The sequence below is a fragment of the Morone saxatilis genome, unplaced genomic scaffold (assembly GCF_004916995.1).
Source record: "Morone saxatilis isolate NCDOM2014 unplaced genomic scaffold, NCSU_SB_2.0 Contig15, whole genome shotgun sequence".
Classification (NCBI taxonomy): domain Eukaryota; kingdom Metazoa; phylum Chordata; class Actinopteri; family Moronidae; genus Morone; species Morone saxatilis.
Window position 1 is genome coordinate 19925320 of NW_023339707.1, and position 15729 is coordinate 19941048.

General features: G+C 39.0%; 1 protein-coding gene across 4 annotated transcripts in view; it reads right to left on the reverse strand.

Moving 5' to 3' along the window:
• Positions 1–13397, reverse strand: part of LOC118324309 (microphthalmia-associated transcription factor-like) — a 36989-nt gene extending 23592 nt beyond the window's left edge. For 3 of the 4 annotated variants that reach the window (XM_035656591.1, XM_035656590.1, XM_035656588.1), the window contains exon 1: positions 13150–13397. In XM_035656591.1, coding sequence (XP_035512484.1) covers positions 13150–13253 — 104 coding nt within the window. In that variant the 5' untranslated portion in view covers positions 13254–13397. The remainder of the gene's footprint in view (positions 1–13149) is intronic. The other variant, XM_035656589.1, reaches the window with a different exon arrangement.
• Positions 13398–15729: the final 2332 nt, after the last annotated feature.

Consider the following 15729-nt stretch of genomic DNA (forward strand, 5'->3'; position numbering starts at 1 on the left):
CAGGTTCAAAGGAACTGATAGAGAGCATCCCTCACCAACAGACATCACTGTATTGGTATGGAACACACACAGACAGAAGAGGAAGGCTCTGCAAAGGGTCATAAAGACGCAGAGAGGGATTATTAGAACAGAACGTCCCCTCCATGGACACAATCTCACGCAGGCTGTCAGAAAAGAGCAGAGAGAATCATTAGAGGGACACACTACATCTAGCTCACTCCCTGCTCAAACACAAAAAACTGGCACTACAACCTCAGGCACAGACGAGCGGACAGCATCATTACAAACAGAACACGCTTTATAAAGGCTTTCTTCCTGCCACAGGAGACTCTTGGCCAAAACAAAATGAAAACTACTGTCTCCCGGCCTGTGCAATATACCTGTGCAATCCACTTATAATGCAACTTTGCACTATTAATATATCATATTATATTATTTTTATGTTGTTCCGGGGCCTGTGCAATATACAATATGGCAATGATGCATGTGCAATATCCACAATGCAAATTTACACTTTTAGGACGGTTTACGTGCGATTTTAATAAAATTGTCTTTGTATAGATAGATTTATGTCTTCCTTGTGTGTTTTTATAATACTTGAACATTGACTCTCTGAGGTACAACGACACATGAATTTCCTATGTGTGGCAAGGCACAAAATGGACACTAAAGTTTCATGTTGTATATTGGAAATCTTGGAATTCATTAGAATTTCACAATTAACAAAACAACAATCTTGGATAATTAATTTTTATGCCTCTATATCAAATCCACAGGCACCTCAAATAAAAATCTGGATCGTCCGGTATTTTTCCACAGAGCAGCCATAATTTCAAAGTTCACAGTAATCTATATGGACAACCCAATCCAGAAGATCTCAATGGATATTATGTTAAAAATACTTGTCTCATGTCACTCCCAAGTATTGTAAAACTACTAAAGACATTAGACTACAGACTGTTCTGATTCAGGTTTATACAATGATAGAAAACAGTAGAAAAAGGGTTCAAATCAACTTGATTATTTAATAAGAAACTGGAACCAGACAAGATTCTGGCACTTTCTGCTTAGAACATTATAGGCCTTAAATCGAAATTTTATCTTGAATTATTCAATGGTCAATTATTGAGAATTCCATTTTTCCTGTCAATCACCTAAATTAAATGGACACGTGAGGTAAAATATGGTTGCAGCTCTACTAGGACACTTCTTTTTTTCATATTCACTGAAACTAAGTCCGTCTCTCAGTGTTATTGGAAGCCTTTCCAGGTTCCAATTACACTTGCAATACGGCTGGAACCACGAGTGGTTTCCAAGCCGACCTACAGTTTTGTAAGTGGTCCACCTACACTGTCTTGAAACCCTCACATGTCTCTACCATTCTAGATTTAATGTGGGCCAGTTCAGAGAAGATTCTGTTCCCCACATATCAGGAGATCAGTTGAGCACCAGCCTCTATAGATTATCTTCTTGTGCATACTAGAACCCAGGAGGGGGCTTCCAGAACTAGTTTGTAACCTTGTCCATCACACTGTATCCAACTTTTCAACATTCACATGTCTTAGGAGTTGCTCTGGTGGATTTTTACTTATGTGAAGCTCAGTGTAAAGGAGATTTACATCTTCGGCATGCAGATCACGTGCTAACACTAAGCCTTTAGAATCAAAACGTTGCTGACTGAACCATGCGCAGTCACACATTCTGCACAGTTTAGTTTCACTTCCTAATGTGAGTACCCAACAAAAAACCCTTAATAACCAAACACCCTCTTTTGAAGTGGAAGGTGCACTTAAAGCTACCAAATTAATTTTAAAAATGGATTATCTGAAAAATCATTCACACAAAGATGATTAACAGAGTTGTTTTTGGGAGATTCTTTGCTTTCTAAACTATAACTCTCGCGTTGTAGGACTGTGATCGGGGACTTAATCGTATGGTGGTGGACGACACAACTCGTCTCCCATACATCGTGAACATAAGGGTACTGTCTGTGGTGGAGTATTTAAAGCAGATGTTGAATGGGACAAGTGGGTTGGTTCACGTGGGCGCTAATCGCCCTCGTCCGTCCTTGTCTCTGGCTTTGGCTACTGGATCGGGGCTGTTGGGTCTCTGTGCCTGGGACTCTGAACTGTGGCGATTTTGGTGTATTCCCAGGCGGGCCCGGACGCCTCCGCTCCCTCTGACACTAGTCAGCGCGGCACCATCAGATGACTTTTTCATGCATTATCTTAAAAGCGTGTTTTGGTGGGTGCAGTTATACGCACATTCTAGGAAAAAAAACAAACATACCAGGATTTAATGGATGGCCAGTAGGAGTGCACCCACATGGATACGAGACGAAGAATTATTATTTGCGTTAGAAAGCCCACTCCCTAAATAAATATAGGCCACCATATTCAAACAAACAAGTAAAGACTTCCAAAAGCCCTTTCACGGGTGCTCCCGTTCAAGATCTATCACACTGTTGGTTATATAAACCTATCTGGCTTTGCATCAACAACCTGGCCTAGTGTCACAGAGCGCCTGACTCATATTGACCGTCTGTGAGTATGGCACCATCTGCGTCTGTGCTATTAATACATTGCAATGCGTTAAGCAATGATTTTTGGCAAATCGCTGATGTCTGGGTGTGTGTAACAAAGGTGACCACCCTTATAGTGTACACAGGTGATTAAGACCAGCTGTGCTATTCAGAAGCTATAGTGTAGAGAAGGTTACTAACAATCATAGCTTTCAAGCTAATTTCCTCCTATCAACACGTGTGCTTTTGTATGTTGCAATAGTATATCTGCCTGGGTATCTGATCAAATAATCAAACAAATAGTTAGGTTTGTTCAACCTTGAATTAATGGGTATGTATAACATACATTATGGCGTGCAAATACCTCTAATAGTTAGCGGAATAGGTAGTTTAAAGTTTTATGTATCACCTTAAAATATTATAATTCATCTTTTGGAAGAGCGTAAAGAAAGATAATCACAACAGATTATAAAGATGTTTTGTGTACATAGTAACAGCATATAGTACTATATCTGCAATAGTACATGCATATAGTTTTTCGCATGCAGGTATGTAGTTTGTTGGGACTGTTCATTTAGACCTTGTCTCATGTCAATTTGGCGGCTACTGTAGCTATTATGTCCCATATCAGTCTGCGAGATACTTAAATGGTGCAATGGTCGTCTGGTTACTGAACAATTAGTTATTTCCTTTTCACTCAGAACGATTTTGGACTCTAATCAGATTCCCTTGCACTCTGAACCCTATTGTTGGGTCATACTTCTCTTATTCTGTCCGGACCCAAACACCCGACAAAGCTGATCTCTAACATTTTCCGCCACCATGTTTGATTCAACATGTCCCACATCGTCCTCGTCCTGTCTGGTCTGTCTGTCAGTCTGTCTGCCTTTTCACACTCCTGCCCAATTTCACAAAGACTCAGCTCTGACTGTCTGAACTTACACTAAATAGGTTTTATCCGATTGGAGTAGCCGTTAAGTAAGTCAGAAGATCAGGTAGGCCTCATGACGATCTTGGGGTGCTGGGGTGGGGAGACACTTCAACAACTAAGTGCAGCCTTAGATGTGTGTGTTTTTTGTGTTTTTTTTTCTCTTTGAGATTACACACAAAACTGGCAAGTCTTTCAAGCCTCACGGCTTAACGCCATATCAACCCGGTTCCTGCCACTAAACAAGGTTGCTGCTTGCTGCTGCTGGATGGAGTACAATTGAAATAAAATTTGTGTGGCCCCCATGAATATAGTGGATACACTGGATAGTGTGTGGGGTGTGTGTTGTGTGTGTGTGTGTGTGTGTGTGGGTGTGAGGTAAATTCTCTACCACTTCCAATTAACATAGTATTCCATGATCACTGAGAACAACATGGTGAGAGGGAGGTGCTTTCGTGCCCAACAGAACACACACAGAGTGAAACACAGTTCATAAGAGGGAAAAAGAGCTCTTTATGTGTTTCATGGTCCGCGCTCCTGTGGTGGCAATAAGAGGGTCAAAGCAAAACGAAACAAAGAAAGACAGGCGACAACACAGATATACCGAGAGAAGAAGTGGCAGTCTTGTCTTATGCAGAGACGCTGTAACTGGTGCATTGGCATTGCTCACTCGTTACACACTTACTAGCAACGACGAAACACCAGCCAATGGAACCACCACACAAGTCCAATCACTGATAATCAGGAATGCAATTATTTAGAAAATTTAATGGTTAGGCTAAGGAGCTACTAATCACAAATAGATCTCTTGCTATTAAACCATGATATCTCTATTCTGGAGTCCGTGGTGTCTAGGATTAAATTTCCTGTCAATTATTCAGCATAATTATTTCACCTCCTGTGCAGCTCACACAGTCCATTTGAGATGGCGCGTGTTTTACGATAGGCTTGTTACTTTTCAAGGTATGAACCTCGTACAGCTGTGATCGCAGGCTACCATCGCAGGGATATGGGTCGCGTATGTTATGTTCTCGGCCGATATTAGCTTATCAAGATTTGTTTGAGGGCATATTAAAAAACAGTGCCGCCAAGAGGCTTTACATGTGTTGGTCCACATCGCGGAGAGCCCATGACAACTTATATATTATGACTGTGAGTACATATCGTTTGGTCAACGTTCTTTAATAAAACGTCAAGGTTTAAGGGAACCTCACTCACATCCAAAACAAATGTTTGTGTTAAAACAAGGAAAACAAAACTGATCCTTCTATTCGGAGTAATCTCATATGTTTATAAACCCTCGAGATGGGATATATAGATAAATGCTATTTTCAAGATGTGACAGCAACCTCAGTCTGGCTCATGCCTCGGCTTTATCAAAGCTTTGCCTTTATCACGTTTTATATGGCCATGCTCAGTGGCTATCCAGGGAAGTTGCCTGCTCTAGTCTGTTCCACTTTGGTCCAGACTGACACATATTACTGAACAATTTAAACTAGAATGATGAGTGGCCAATCCGAAAAATGTTAGTCACAGACCATTTATTGGCTGCTCCACAATGGAACAAAAAAAAAAAAACCACTCCACTTACTTAGACATTCAGGGAAGGTAACCATTTGTCGTCTGAGCTGCTTTTGGCTTTACCTAACACTTGTATTAAATTGTGCTTTTCTCACCGCATTAAGCATATATTTTGTCTTATTTACAGTATATATAAATTTCTTTATAATATCATTCATTTTTCTAAAAGAATCTAGTATCTGTTTGTGCTAGCCTCCGTTAAACCACCTCTTCACATATAGCTGTAAATCTGGTGCACTCTTTACAAATATAAACTGCTACTGGGCATTATGTATAGTTTATTTCATCGCTAATTTTATATATCTGAGATGTCGGCTATGAGAACCGGAAACCTCGATAGTAATGATACCGTATATACTTGTATAGTCAAGGTGTTCGATAAGTATGTTGAATGTGTATGATATTATGCCTATATTATAATACAGTTATCAAACCATAATATCGTCTCGATTTTTATACAGCTCAGTGCTCTAACTACTAAAAATAAGGTAAAATAATTAGGTGTGAACTTTAACGTGTGAAAGGCATCTTTGTTTAAGCATGACAACAGATCTTCTAGTCTTTGCTCTTCTTTCTCTCTGAGTGCCTGAAGTGCTTTCTTATCTTCATCTGGTCTATTAAAGGGAAGGGTTACTTTAAAAATGGGATTCTTCGATACAAATTAAGGCGGTTATCATATAACATGATTTACTGATTACCTGTTTCCTCTAAAGGTCCTGTGCGGTTACATCACTAATATTGAAAGTAAAAACATCACCTCCTGATTTTGGATTACATTGTAAAAAAGGAGAAGAGAAAAGAAATATAAATAAGATGACGTAGTATTCTGTAAAAACACAGAGCAAGAAGAGCTTGCGAAGCGTATTAGAAAGAAATTAAGTAATTATGAAGAGGACGAATATGTCAACACAAGTGAAAGCAGTTTATTTCATCTAGAACGCCCCTAACCTCGATAATGGGATTGGAAACTGTGAAAGCTGAAGCTCCATGGTTTCACTGTAGCACTATTGCAGTCACACTTCATTGGTCCATAGGAGTAGGAACTGGAATAATTGCAATCGTACCTTTAAAAATAAAGGATAAGGATTTTAAAATGAGTGAAGGTGAGAGGGCGACAGTGCAGACCAGCTTTTCTGAGCAGCCTGATGAAATACAGTCTCTGCTGGGCTTTTTTCATTTAAAACAGGAGATCATAAAGAAATAAGGGGATTTTCTCAACCCATGGAGAAACAGTTAGTCATTCAGTTCATAAGTCAATTATAAGTCAATATCAGTCATATGATTTGTACTGGATATTGAGGCTTTCTTTGCTCATTATAGTGTTAAAACTGCAATAATAAGCGATTATAAGGATGACATGTTCTTCTTCAAGTAGAGAAAAGTCTTCAGCTTTCGGGCAAATCAAGTCTTTTCATATCAGGTTAAATAAACTCTTAGTGAAATACATGGTGATATAAATATCAATATAATGGTGTAGAAACAACTTGAACACACTGTGTGCATACTGTCGTTTATCAGACCATAAATCCAACTATATCCAAGAATCACTTAAGTCCATACATGAAACATCCTAATCATTCTCCCACCAGGGGCTGCTCATTCATCTCTTGGCTCAGCTCACTTTCTCTGACATGTAATTCTGTAATTGCTTATTGGGGAAAAAAGTGGGAATACACACTGACTTATCAACATCACACCGCTATAATGGGAGCGCTGTGCAAGAACAGTGAGAAAGGGCAAACTAGTGAGATCTCATGTTAGATGGCAGCCAAGCAAGCAAGAAAAACACCGTCCTGCAACTAGCTGCTTGAAGGATCCTCTCCTTTTGTTTGTCTGACTGCAGGTGGCTCATTCACAGAGTAGATCAGGCCCTCCTCGTAAACTACACAACCTCTTAGCTGGAACACGGCCCGGTGATTATGACCCTACATGACAGTACATTGATCCATTCGGACTCTCCTGCTGATCACAACACCCCAGTGTGCCGCAGCTGGCGTCACCCCCAGGAGGCTGTTAGTAGCAAACAAATCAGCGATAATGGGAAGCATCTGTATGCAGGTCTAGTCCATCAGTTATGTAGGCTTTGCGCCCAGGGGATGCAGTTTAACACAGTTTGAAACAGATTTATTTTTTTTTTTTAAAGAGGTGAGAAAAAGAGAGAAGAAAACAACTGTACAAACAGCTACCACTATGTAAATAGTTGAACCAAGTACACCTGACAGAGCAGAAGCTCTGTATTTACATTGGTGTGAGGAGTTAAATACACAGCTTCTGCACATTATATACTTGGTATATAGGTTGTGGAAAACAATGTCACAGCGTCACCAAACAAAACCAACACAGAATAATGTGAAAATATAGAACATGACCAAACCAATGTTAAAACTTATAGAGCCAAAACAATAAGTCAAATAATTGATTAGATGATTGACTGAAAATCGAGAACATATACATTTATTAAATGTAATTAAATGTAAGTACATTTTTTAAGCAGAAATGTCAAAATTTGTCTGAAGTGATAATTAATTGATTATATTTGGGTTTTTGACATATTTAGTCATCACTTTGGGTTTCAGGAAATGTTATGTTGCATATTTTATACACTCAATCAAGAAAATAATTGGCAGATTCATCTATAATGACATTTCATGAAATAATGTAACTCTAACTTGCAGCCATACTTGCACAACACAGACTTGTGTAGTGTGATTTACTGTGCAGCACATACGATACTAAACAGATACATTTACATATCTACATTTAGATGTGTTATTGTATATTCATGTATGAAGTGTAAAAGAGATAGATATGCAGATATACAAGTGTGAAAATCACTCTATTGGTTAACACATCTAAATGTAGATATATCTCTATATGTTTGATATCATATGTACTGCACACAGTACACCACACTAAACAAAAGTGTGTGATGAAAGTATTGCAGCAACCTACCATCATTTTCAATGCTAATTCATCTGCCGACTATTTTCTCGATTAATAGAAAATAGTGAAAATGTCACTTACAATTTCCTAAAACCAAATGTGATATCTTCAATTGTCTTGTTTTCTCTCACAAAGGGTCAAAACTATGGATAACGATATGTACAAAACAGCATATTATCAGAAATTTAAAATGTTATGGTTTCCCTGCATCTTCTGCAAAACCTGCCGCTCTGTTAAACTAGTCATTGCCACTTAAAGCTAGCCTCCTAGTTCTCTAAAACAATCACATTTTTATAAAAAACTAATAAATAAATGTCACAAATAACATGTAATTGGAGCAAATTCTAATTGCCGTAAACCCCATTTCCCTGCAAATTAACAGTGTTGCTAAAGGGATTCATAGCCCGGCCAAAACAAAACAGGGTAAGCTGTTAAAGCATCCAAAGAGATAATCAGGTTCTTTGCATAGTATTTCCAGGAAGCCTAGACCGGTTGGACAAACTCAAACTTGCCGGGTCTTATTTCTGTAATTAGGTTCTGTGCCCTTCATAATTCCCTTCACTTGTTTTCAGCAGGACGGCCTGCTCTAGCTCCTGCTCCCTCTCCTCCCTCTGTGCTCCAACAAGGAGAAAACCAGACCATCCAAGGACAGTCAGGATGAGGATTGCATACACGTTCCTACAGCAGGTTGAGTGAGTCCATAAGGTTTTTTAAAGTTCATGTAAATAAGGATGTTGTACAAACACAACAAAGCAGCTCTTCCCCCGACTCTGAGGGCTGACTTTTCTCGATTTTCTCGGAAGGTGAAAACAACAACCAACACATTCTCACATTATAATGGAAACCATTACACTGATTCAGAGCTGAAAGACTCAGTCATCATTTTTACACACAATAACCATAAAAAAAAATACTTTTGTAACCAAGTATAATTTTGTGTTATGGAGTTGTTTATTTTTCAAATGCTAAACAGTGCAGGATGTGCAAGCTGTCTTTTCACACAAAACACGATGGTCAGTGTGTTCATATCAAACAATCACAGTATTTTAGAGCTGAAAGAATTAGTCAATGTATCGTTTAAGTGATATCTCATCTTCTAAACTGTGAGAGTTTTCTGCTTTCAGTGACTCTAGGGTCCTCCTTGGTCAAAAGATGCTTTTTAAAGATGTCATATTGGGCTCTGGGATATTTTAACATCATTCATTTTCTGACATTTCATAGACTAAACAATAAATAGCTGAATCAAGAAATATTCTGCAAACTAATCAATAATGAAAATAATTGTTAGTTACAGCCCTACAATGTATTGCATCAGGCATCATTATGAAACTACTGTTCTCAGTTACTTAATCACCTGTGTCAATAAGATATGAGGATGTGCAGGAGGTGATATGTTTTCAGTGTAGTTGCAGTTCCCACTGGTCACCAACAGAGGCTGACAAATATCACATATTCCTATTATCAACACTCATGAAGCAAAACAAAACAAAAAAAATCCAGCATTTGTGAGGATTTTCCAGTGTAGCAATGTAAAGTGCACAGGTGCTACAAACGTTTCTTTATTATTATTTGACAGAAGAGGTTGAGATGCAGCAAAGTGATCATGACTGCCGAGCAAGTCGTCCTGTCCGTCTTTTACTCCACCAGCACCTGTCTGTGTCATTTAGCTCTTCGGTCTGTCTTAGATCATAGATGAAACTGTTCGGCCTCTCTGGCATCTCTGTCTGGGACTCCACAAGGGAACAAGCTGTTACCAACACCGACTTTCATAACCCCCAACCTCTGACTCAGCTTTCTTTAACACGCAGATTACGTTGCCTTTCTTTTGATATATTAAACACTCATTCTGAATTGTAATTACAGTCTGTCCCCAGTTTCATGAACACAAAACATGATATAAGTTTGCAGCCAATCTCCAACACACTATAAAGGTAGAATAACAATGTGTTTGATATTGAAATATGTTCAATATCTTTATAGGTCTGATACCAAGTCAGCCATGTTGAACTTCAGTACTCTTGATTTGTATCTGTAGCAAACTGTCAAATATTTGAAAGTTGTCCTTGAACATTTGATCATATTCTTAGTCTTTTTTTCCTATTCTTTGATCAAATATTTCCAGACTAAAATCATAATTGTGTTCATTTCAAATTGAATATGTTTTAGGCAAAACCCTTGCATGGGTCTTCATGTGCATAAGGCATTAAACATTATTACACTGGCTTATATTAAATTAAAAAGGTTTTCATAGAAAGACAAGTTTATATTCAGCAAAGTAAAAGTCTCATTTTCATGCTAATTCAAAACCCCTGTCACCCATTTAATACCTGAGAGAATATGGACCTATATGAAGTTTTTGAAAAATATCCAGCTACCCCAAGCATTAGAAAGCATAACTGAGGCTCTCAGTCTGACTGTTGCATAAATATTTGTAGGTGATTTGCATGCTAAGGACGCCTGAAAAAACTGATCCCCAAACTCAGTTGCAGATATAACACATCCACTGCTAAATTTATACAGCTTATTTACACTGCATAGAAGACTAGTTTCACCGCCTGTCTCACATCTATATTAGGCACAAAAAGTCTAGCACATCGCCTGCAACCGTCTGAGCGCTCCGTCAAACTGATACGGAGACAGCAAAAAAAAAAAAAAAATATATATATATATATATCTGCGAAAGCTGAAATGACATTGTGTCAAACTTTTTAAATTTAGAAACGCCAGGGGGAGGGTTAGCTATGACAAGACATCACACAAGTTAATAATCAATCAAACTAATTTTATCCATTTTGCGCAACAATGTCTCACAACACAGTCAGCATGACTATTATTATGCTGGGTCATCCTCATGTGATGGGAAGAGGAAGTGGGATACCTTCAATCGAAACAAATGTTCAGACAACTTCACATATTTCAAGGAAAATGACATGAAATCGGTAATTCTACACAACCAGCACTGGCACTTCGCTAAAACTGAAACTGACTGCAAGTACTGCTCTGCCAGCAACAACACAACACAGCTCAAATTCAGCCCATGTACGTGTAACAGTGTAATGACATTTCACTAATGAAGAAATTGAAGAAATTAGTTTAAAAAATGCAGAACTGGGTTAAAGGTTAGCGGCTGTGCAAGATGACAGTTTTTCCTCCCTGAACTTGTGTTTTGACTGAATTCAGAAAGAAAGGAGATAAACTACAAGTCTGCAACAAAATGTCAAGAGCCAGAGGGTGAAAAAAAAATATCAGGAGTCTACCAAACGTCTGCAATAAGCGCTCTGTCTTAACACAGTGGTGTACTGTCCTCTGTATGTCTCACCCTGACAATGAAGCCATGTATTATTACCGCTTAACAACATAACAGAGACGCGTGGACACAAAATACAGATAATTAGGCACAAATCTGTTAATAGATGAACTGTCTTCATCATTGTCGTCTTCGCTATCAGAGGCAAAGTGGTGAGTTTCACAACTTCCCGGTTATATCACAGCTGAAAAGTTTGTTATAATGCATTAAAATCTCCCTGCAAAGAGGAGTCATGTTGATTTGTCACAACTAAAAATAAAACAGGTTTATATATTTTGTTAGTAAATTACTCCTTAGAGACCAAAATATTCAGTTTCTTATCTATATTTAGCACATGTTTTGTAACTGAAGTCAAAACACGTCCATTGAGATTTGAGATTATAACTGTGTGAGTTCATACGTCATTTGGGAAATACTGTCATTCACTCTCTTGCTGGGAGATATAGATGAGAAAATAGATACCAGTCACATAAATATAAAGCTACAGTAAGCAGGCCGGTTAGCTTAGCTGGACATTAAGGTTAGAAACAGGGGCAAACAGCTAGCCTGGCTCTGTTTAAAAGTAAAAGAAAAACCTCTTACTGACACCTCTAAAGCTCACTAATTAACACATTATGTCTTGTTTGCTTATTTCATACAAAAACTAAAGTGTAAAAAATGACAAGTTGTGTTTTTTTCTAAGTCTTGTCGTCACTGTGGGGTGCTGGTAGGTGGATATTATATATTATATTTAACACAGCCATGTGAGGGAAACTGGTATTAATCTTCTCATCTAACACTAACACAAAAAGAAGCAAATAAGCATAATTCCCAAATTGTCAAACTGGTCCGTCATTGAACAGATAATTATTAATTTGTCTGCACCAATAGCATCTGAATACGACATCATATACGCATACAAATGGACATGTCAGACAGCACGCTCACTGTGCAGTTGTTCCAGAAAAATGGGTGAAATCAGACCACATTTACCTGACTCAACTTAATGTTGACTGGAGAGGCCTCAATATGCCAAAGCTGAAAATAGCTTTCTGGTAAGTCACAACTGCACTGTTTATGTTTACGTCCTCAGGCACCACAGGAACTATTATTATTTATTTTCTGAATAAGGTTTGGTTTTGTCAGGGCACTTTCTTCCACAGCAGCTCTTAATATAATACACAGAAAGGCCCGAGATATTAACTGTAAACTTTTTTATGGATTTTAGTCATTTGACCACAACCACAGTGGAGATTATAGGTTTGCTTATAGATTTCTTTCACATGCACAGGGACTACAGAAGGGAATCAGCTAGTAGCTAATTCTGGTACAAAGCATATTTTCTCTTTTTTGAGATTAATGTAATTTATAATGTAATATAATTAAATGTTACAATAATTCCCCAACTAAAACACATAATAGCATTAGACAAATCAAACCAGTCATTGTCCTGCAGACATGTTTTCCACGCACATTGCCACTCACAGTTATTTGTAAAAAATAAATCTCAGTAGAGTTTTTGTAAAAGAATCCAAATGGAAACAAACCCACCCATCAGCTTGAGCTCGCAGATCAAGCATCAACAAAAGTGAGCAGCATCTCACCAAACTGACCTCTCTGCTCCTCTGCAAGGCTAATATTTGAAGTTGATGTTGACAAGACAACACCCAAGTGTTGCATAACTTCATACCAGCAGGATAACCATAAGGAATGAGAGGCAAGTTGAATCCCACTTCCAGAGCTTCGGGACCAGCTCCAGTACCATCCCGTGGAGACGGCTCCACACACACGCAGGGGGACAACAGTCAGAAAGTCCTGCAGCCTAATTATCACCTGAACACCAAAACCGCTGCAGCGTGGGAAATAACTGTCCTTAGCTAAAGAACTGACCTGTTTTTCAAGGGTTGACTCTTCAGTTCGTAGTACGTTTTAGGTTCCTCTTGAAACTCCTCTCCGACCTCGAAGTCGGGAACTATCCCCGACTCGGACTGCATACTTGCAGATGTCAACTTTTTGGAAACGTTAAACCCCTAAAAAAACACACGCGCACACACACACACACACACACACAGACGGACGGTATTTGTGCCGCCGTATACTTCGCTCAGTACCAACCGCTGTCAACGCGAGCCGCCTCTGTCCAGGACCCAGAGCTCTGTAGTCCCTCCACAGCGGCGAGCACAGCGCTGCCGACGGGCTGCAGGGGATCCACGAACTGCAGCTACCAAGATGCACCTCGGCTGTCAATGTCAGCAGGGTTTTCATTGGCTGCAACTATCCGAGGGGGGATTTTACACGGTCTCGTCAGCTCGCACAGCGAAACTCCAGAGTCATAAAGTTTCATTTCCCTCGGTCATAGTTACGCAATGTGAACAGCTGTTTATCGCCACTGCTTATTTTTATTGATTTAATGCAAACACTGATTTTGAGTCACAAAAAAAGCTGGTCTGCGACCTGCGGGATTGAGCTTTTACAGGCAGCCTTTAGAGACAGTAACCTCAAATTACACCTGACTGTACCACAGTACTAAATATTCATAAATAATTATAATATTAGGATGAAAACTTCAGCACAATCCGAATTAAGGTTAATTATCCTCCACCATATCCCTGCAATTAAACAAAAATGCAGCCTATGTGACTGATAGAAGCTGTTTAATTTTTGGAAAAGCACTTACTGTTGTATGAAAAATCAATACATGGTGAATTATTATCATTATTATGCTCAGGGACTTAAAGTGTAATGAGTGACCTTGAAACACCGCTGCATGCTCCAGTATGAATCTGCCACTGCTGATCATCATGTTCAATCATGACAAGGATTTCCATTCGGATATGTTGCAGCTCTTGTTAAGGATTTTTTACCTGCGGGTCACTTCACCACTGCATCTAAAGCAAATGTCCACTCTCCACACCAAAAATGAATCACACCTGAGCAGCACTCATTACGTTGTTAGTTGTATTTCTCGTGTTCATTCTGCAAATTGTGAAATCATGCACCCAAATTATAACAGACCTGGAGACTCTGTCGGCCCTCATGTCTCTGTTTCCCTCCGTTTCCTGTGCAGGCACACTGAGTTGACTTTGCTGCTTGTCTCCTTCTCAGCCCCGCACTCTGCTTTCTGCTCACCAAGTTTGGTCTCCTCAGAGTCCTATCAACACTTGGGGGCAGTATAAAGCCAGGAAAATCATTGTTGTGGGCCCACAGGGGGCACTTTCTATTACAAAATGGAAATTCAAGTTCAATATTTGCATTCACCTCATCCTGCTGAACTGGTTTAAGTCTGCATTTTGCCAATGCAAACAGCATGCAAATATGCTTCTGCTGGAAAGCACAGACTTAAAAAACTAAAAATAAAGGTTAAAATGACCTGGTTATAATTGAAGACAGACATAACTAGAAACATAATCAGAATTTTTCAGTATTTGTGCAAGGCATTTTATTCAGCACAGATATATATATAAGAAAGCAAACTCAGTTACAGTCCGAACAGGAGACATGATGCAGGACCTGCAGGGGTTTCAGAATCAGTCAAAGAGGACAGAGCCAGACACACAATAGACTAGACAACACATATTATTCTGGGTGTTGTTTTGGGGTGAATAGCGGCACTGATTACCCAGGGCCTCCAGCTGAGGGAGGCCCCCAGAGTTTGTAGACTACAATGCCCTTTGTAATTCCTCAAGTGAGTATAGAATATAAATATTTGATACTTTTGAAACACGATTCGGTTGAAACCTACAAGGAATATCATCCTGATGAGAAATAGATTTGAATACACACCAAAATCACTGAGTCAATATAGCACAGATGACATACTGCGCTAAATTTAATTCCCATGGGTAGAAAACCACTGGGTCACCTTTCAAAATCAAGACAGTGGTTTGTTTGAACCCAGTGTTATTGTTGCTTTCTTTATTAATGTTGGGTCATTTAGCCAAATTAAAATGCTACTCCTTTTAATCTCACATGTCACTATTTACAGGAATGTTGTGTCCTTTGCAGTTTTAAATGTCATGTGCACTGGTTTTAGTAATACTAACAATACATTTGTGACAGTTTTAAGGTAAAACTTGCTTGTCTAATATTGGGTCGAACTAACCACATTATAGACTGGGTTAATAAAACAGCAGTAATCTAGAAAAATAACACTAACACTGGATCAAAACAATCTCATTGTCTTGGGTTTAATTAGGGACCTAGTGGTGTTGTTCCCATGAGTACTGAGGTAATGTTAATCCAGTATTGTGTGAGCACTGCATTGACCTGTATGACCTTCCTATGTAAACCAGAATGAAAACCTGCCCTACAGACATATTCTGAATGGGGGTCTACTGATTTAAACATGTACCTGTGACAGCCAAAACCTACAATAATGGCTTTATCAAACCCTAGAAATTCAACAGGTTACAAATGTGATAAGTGATCAGTCCCCTCATGTGCATAGAGCCAATCATTCCCCCCCCCCCC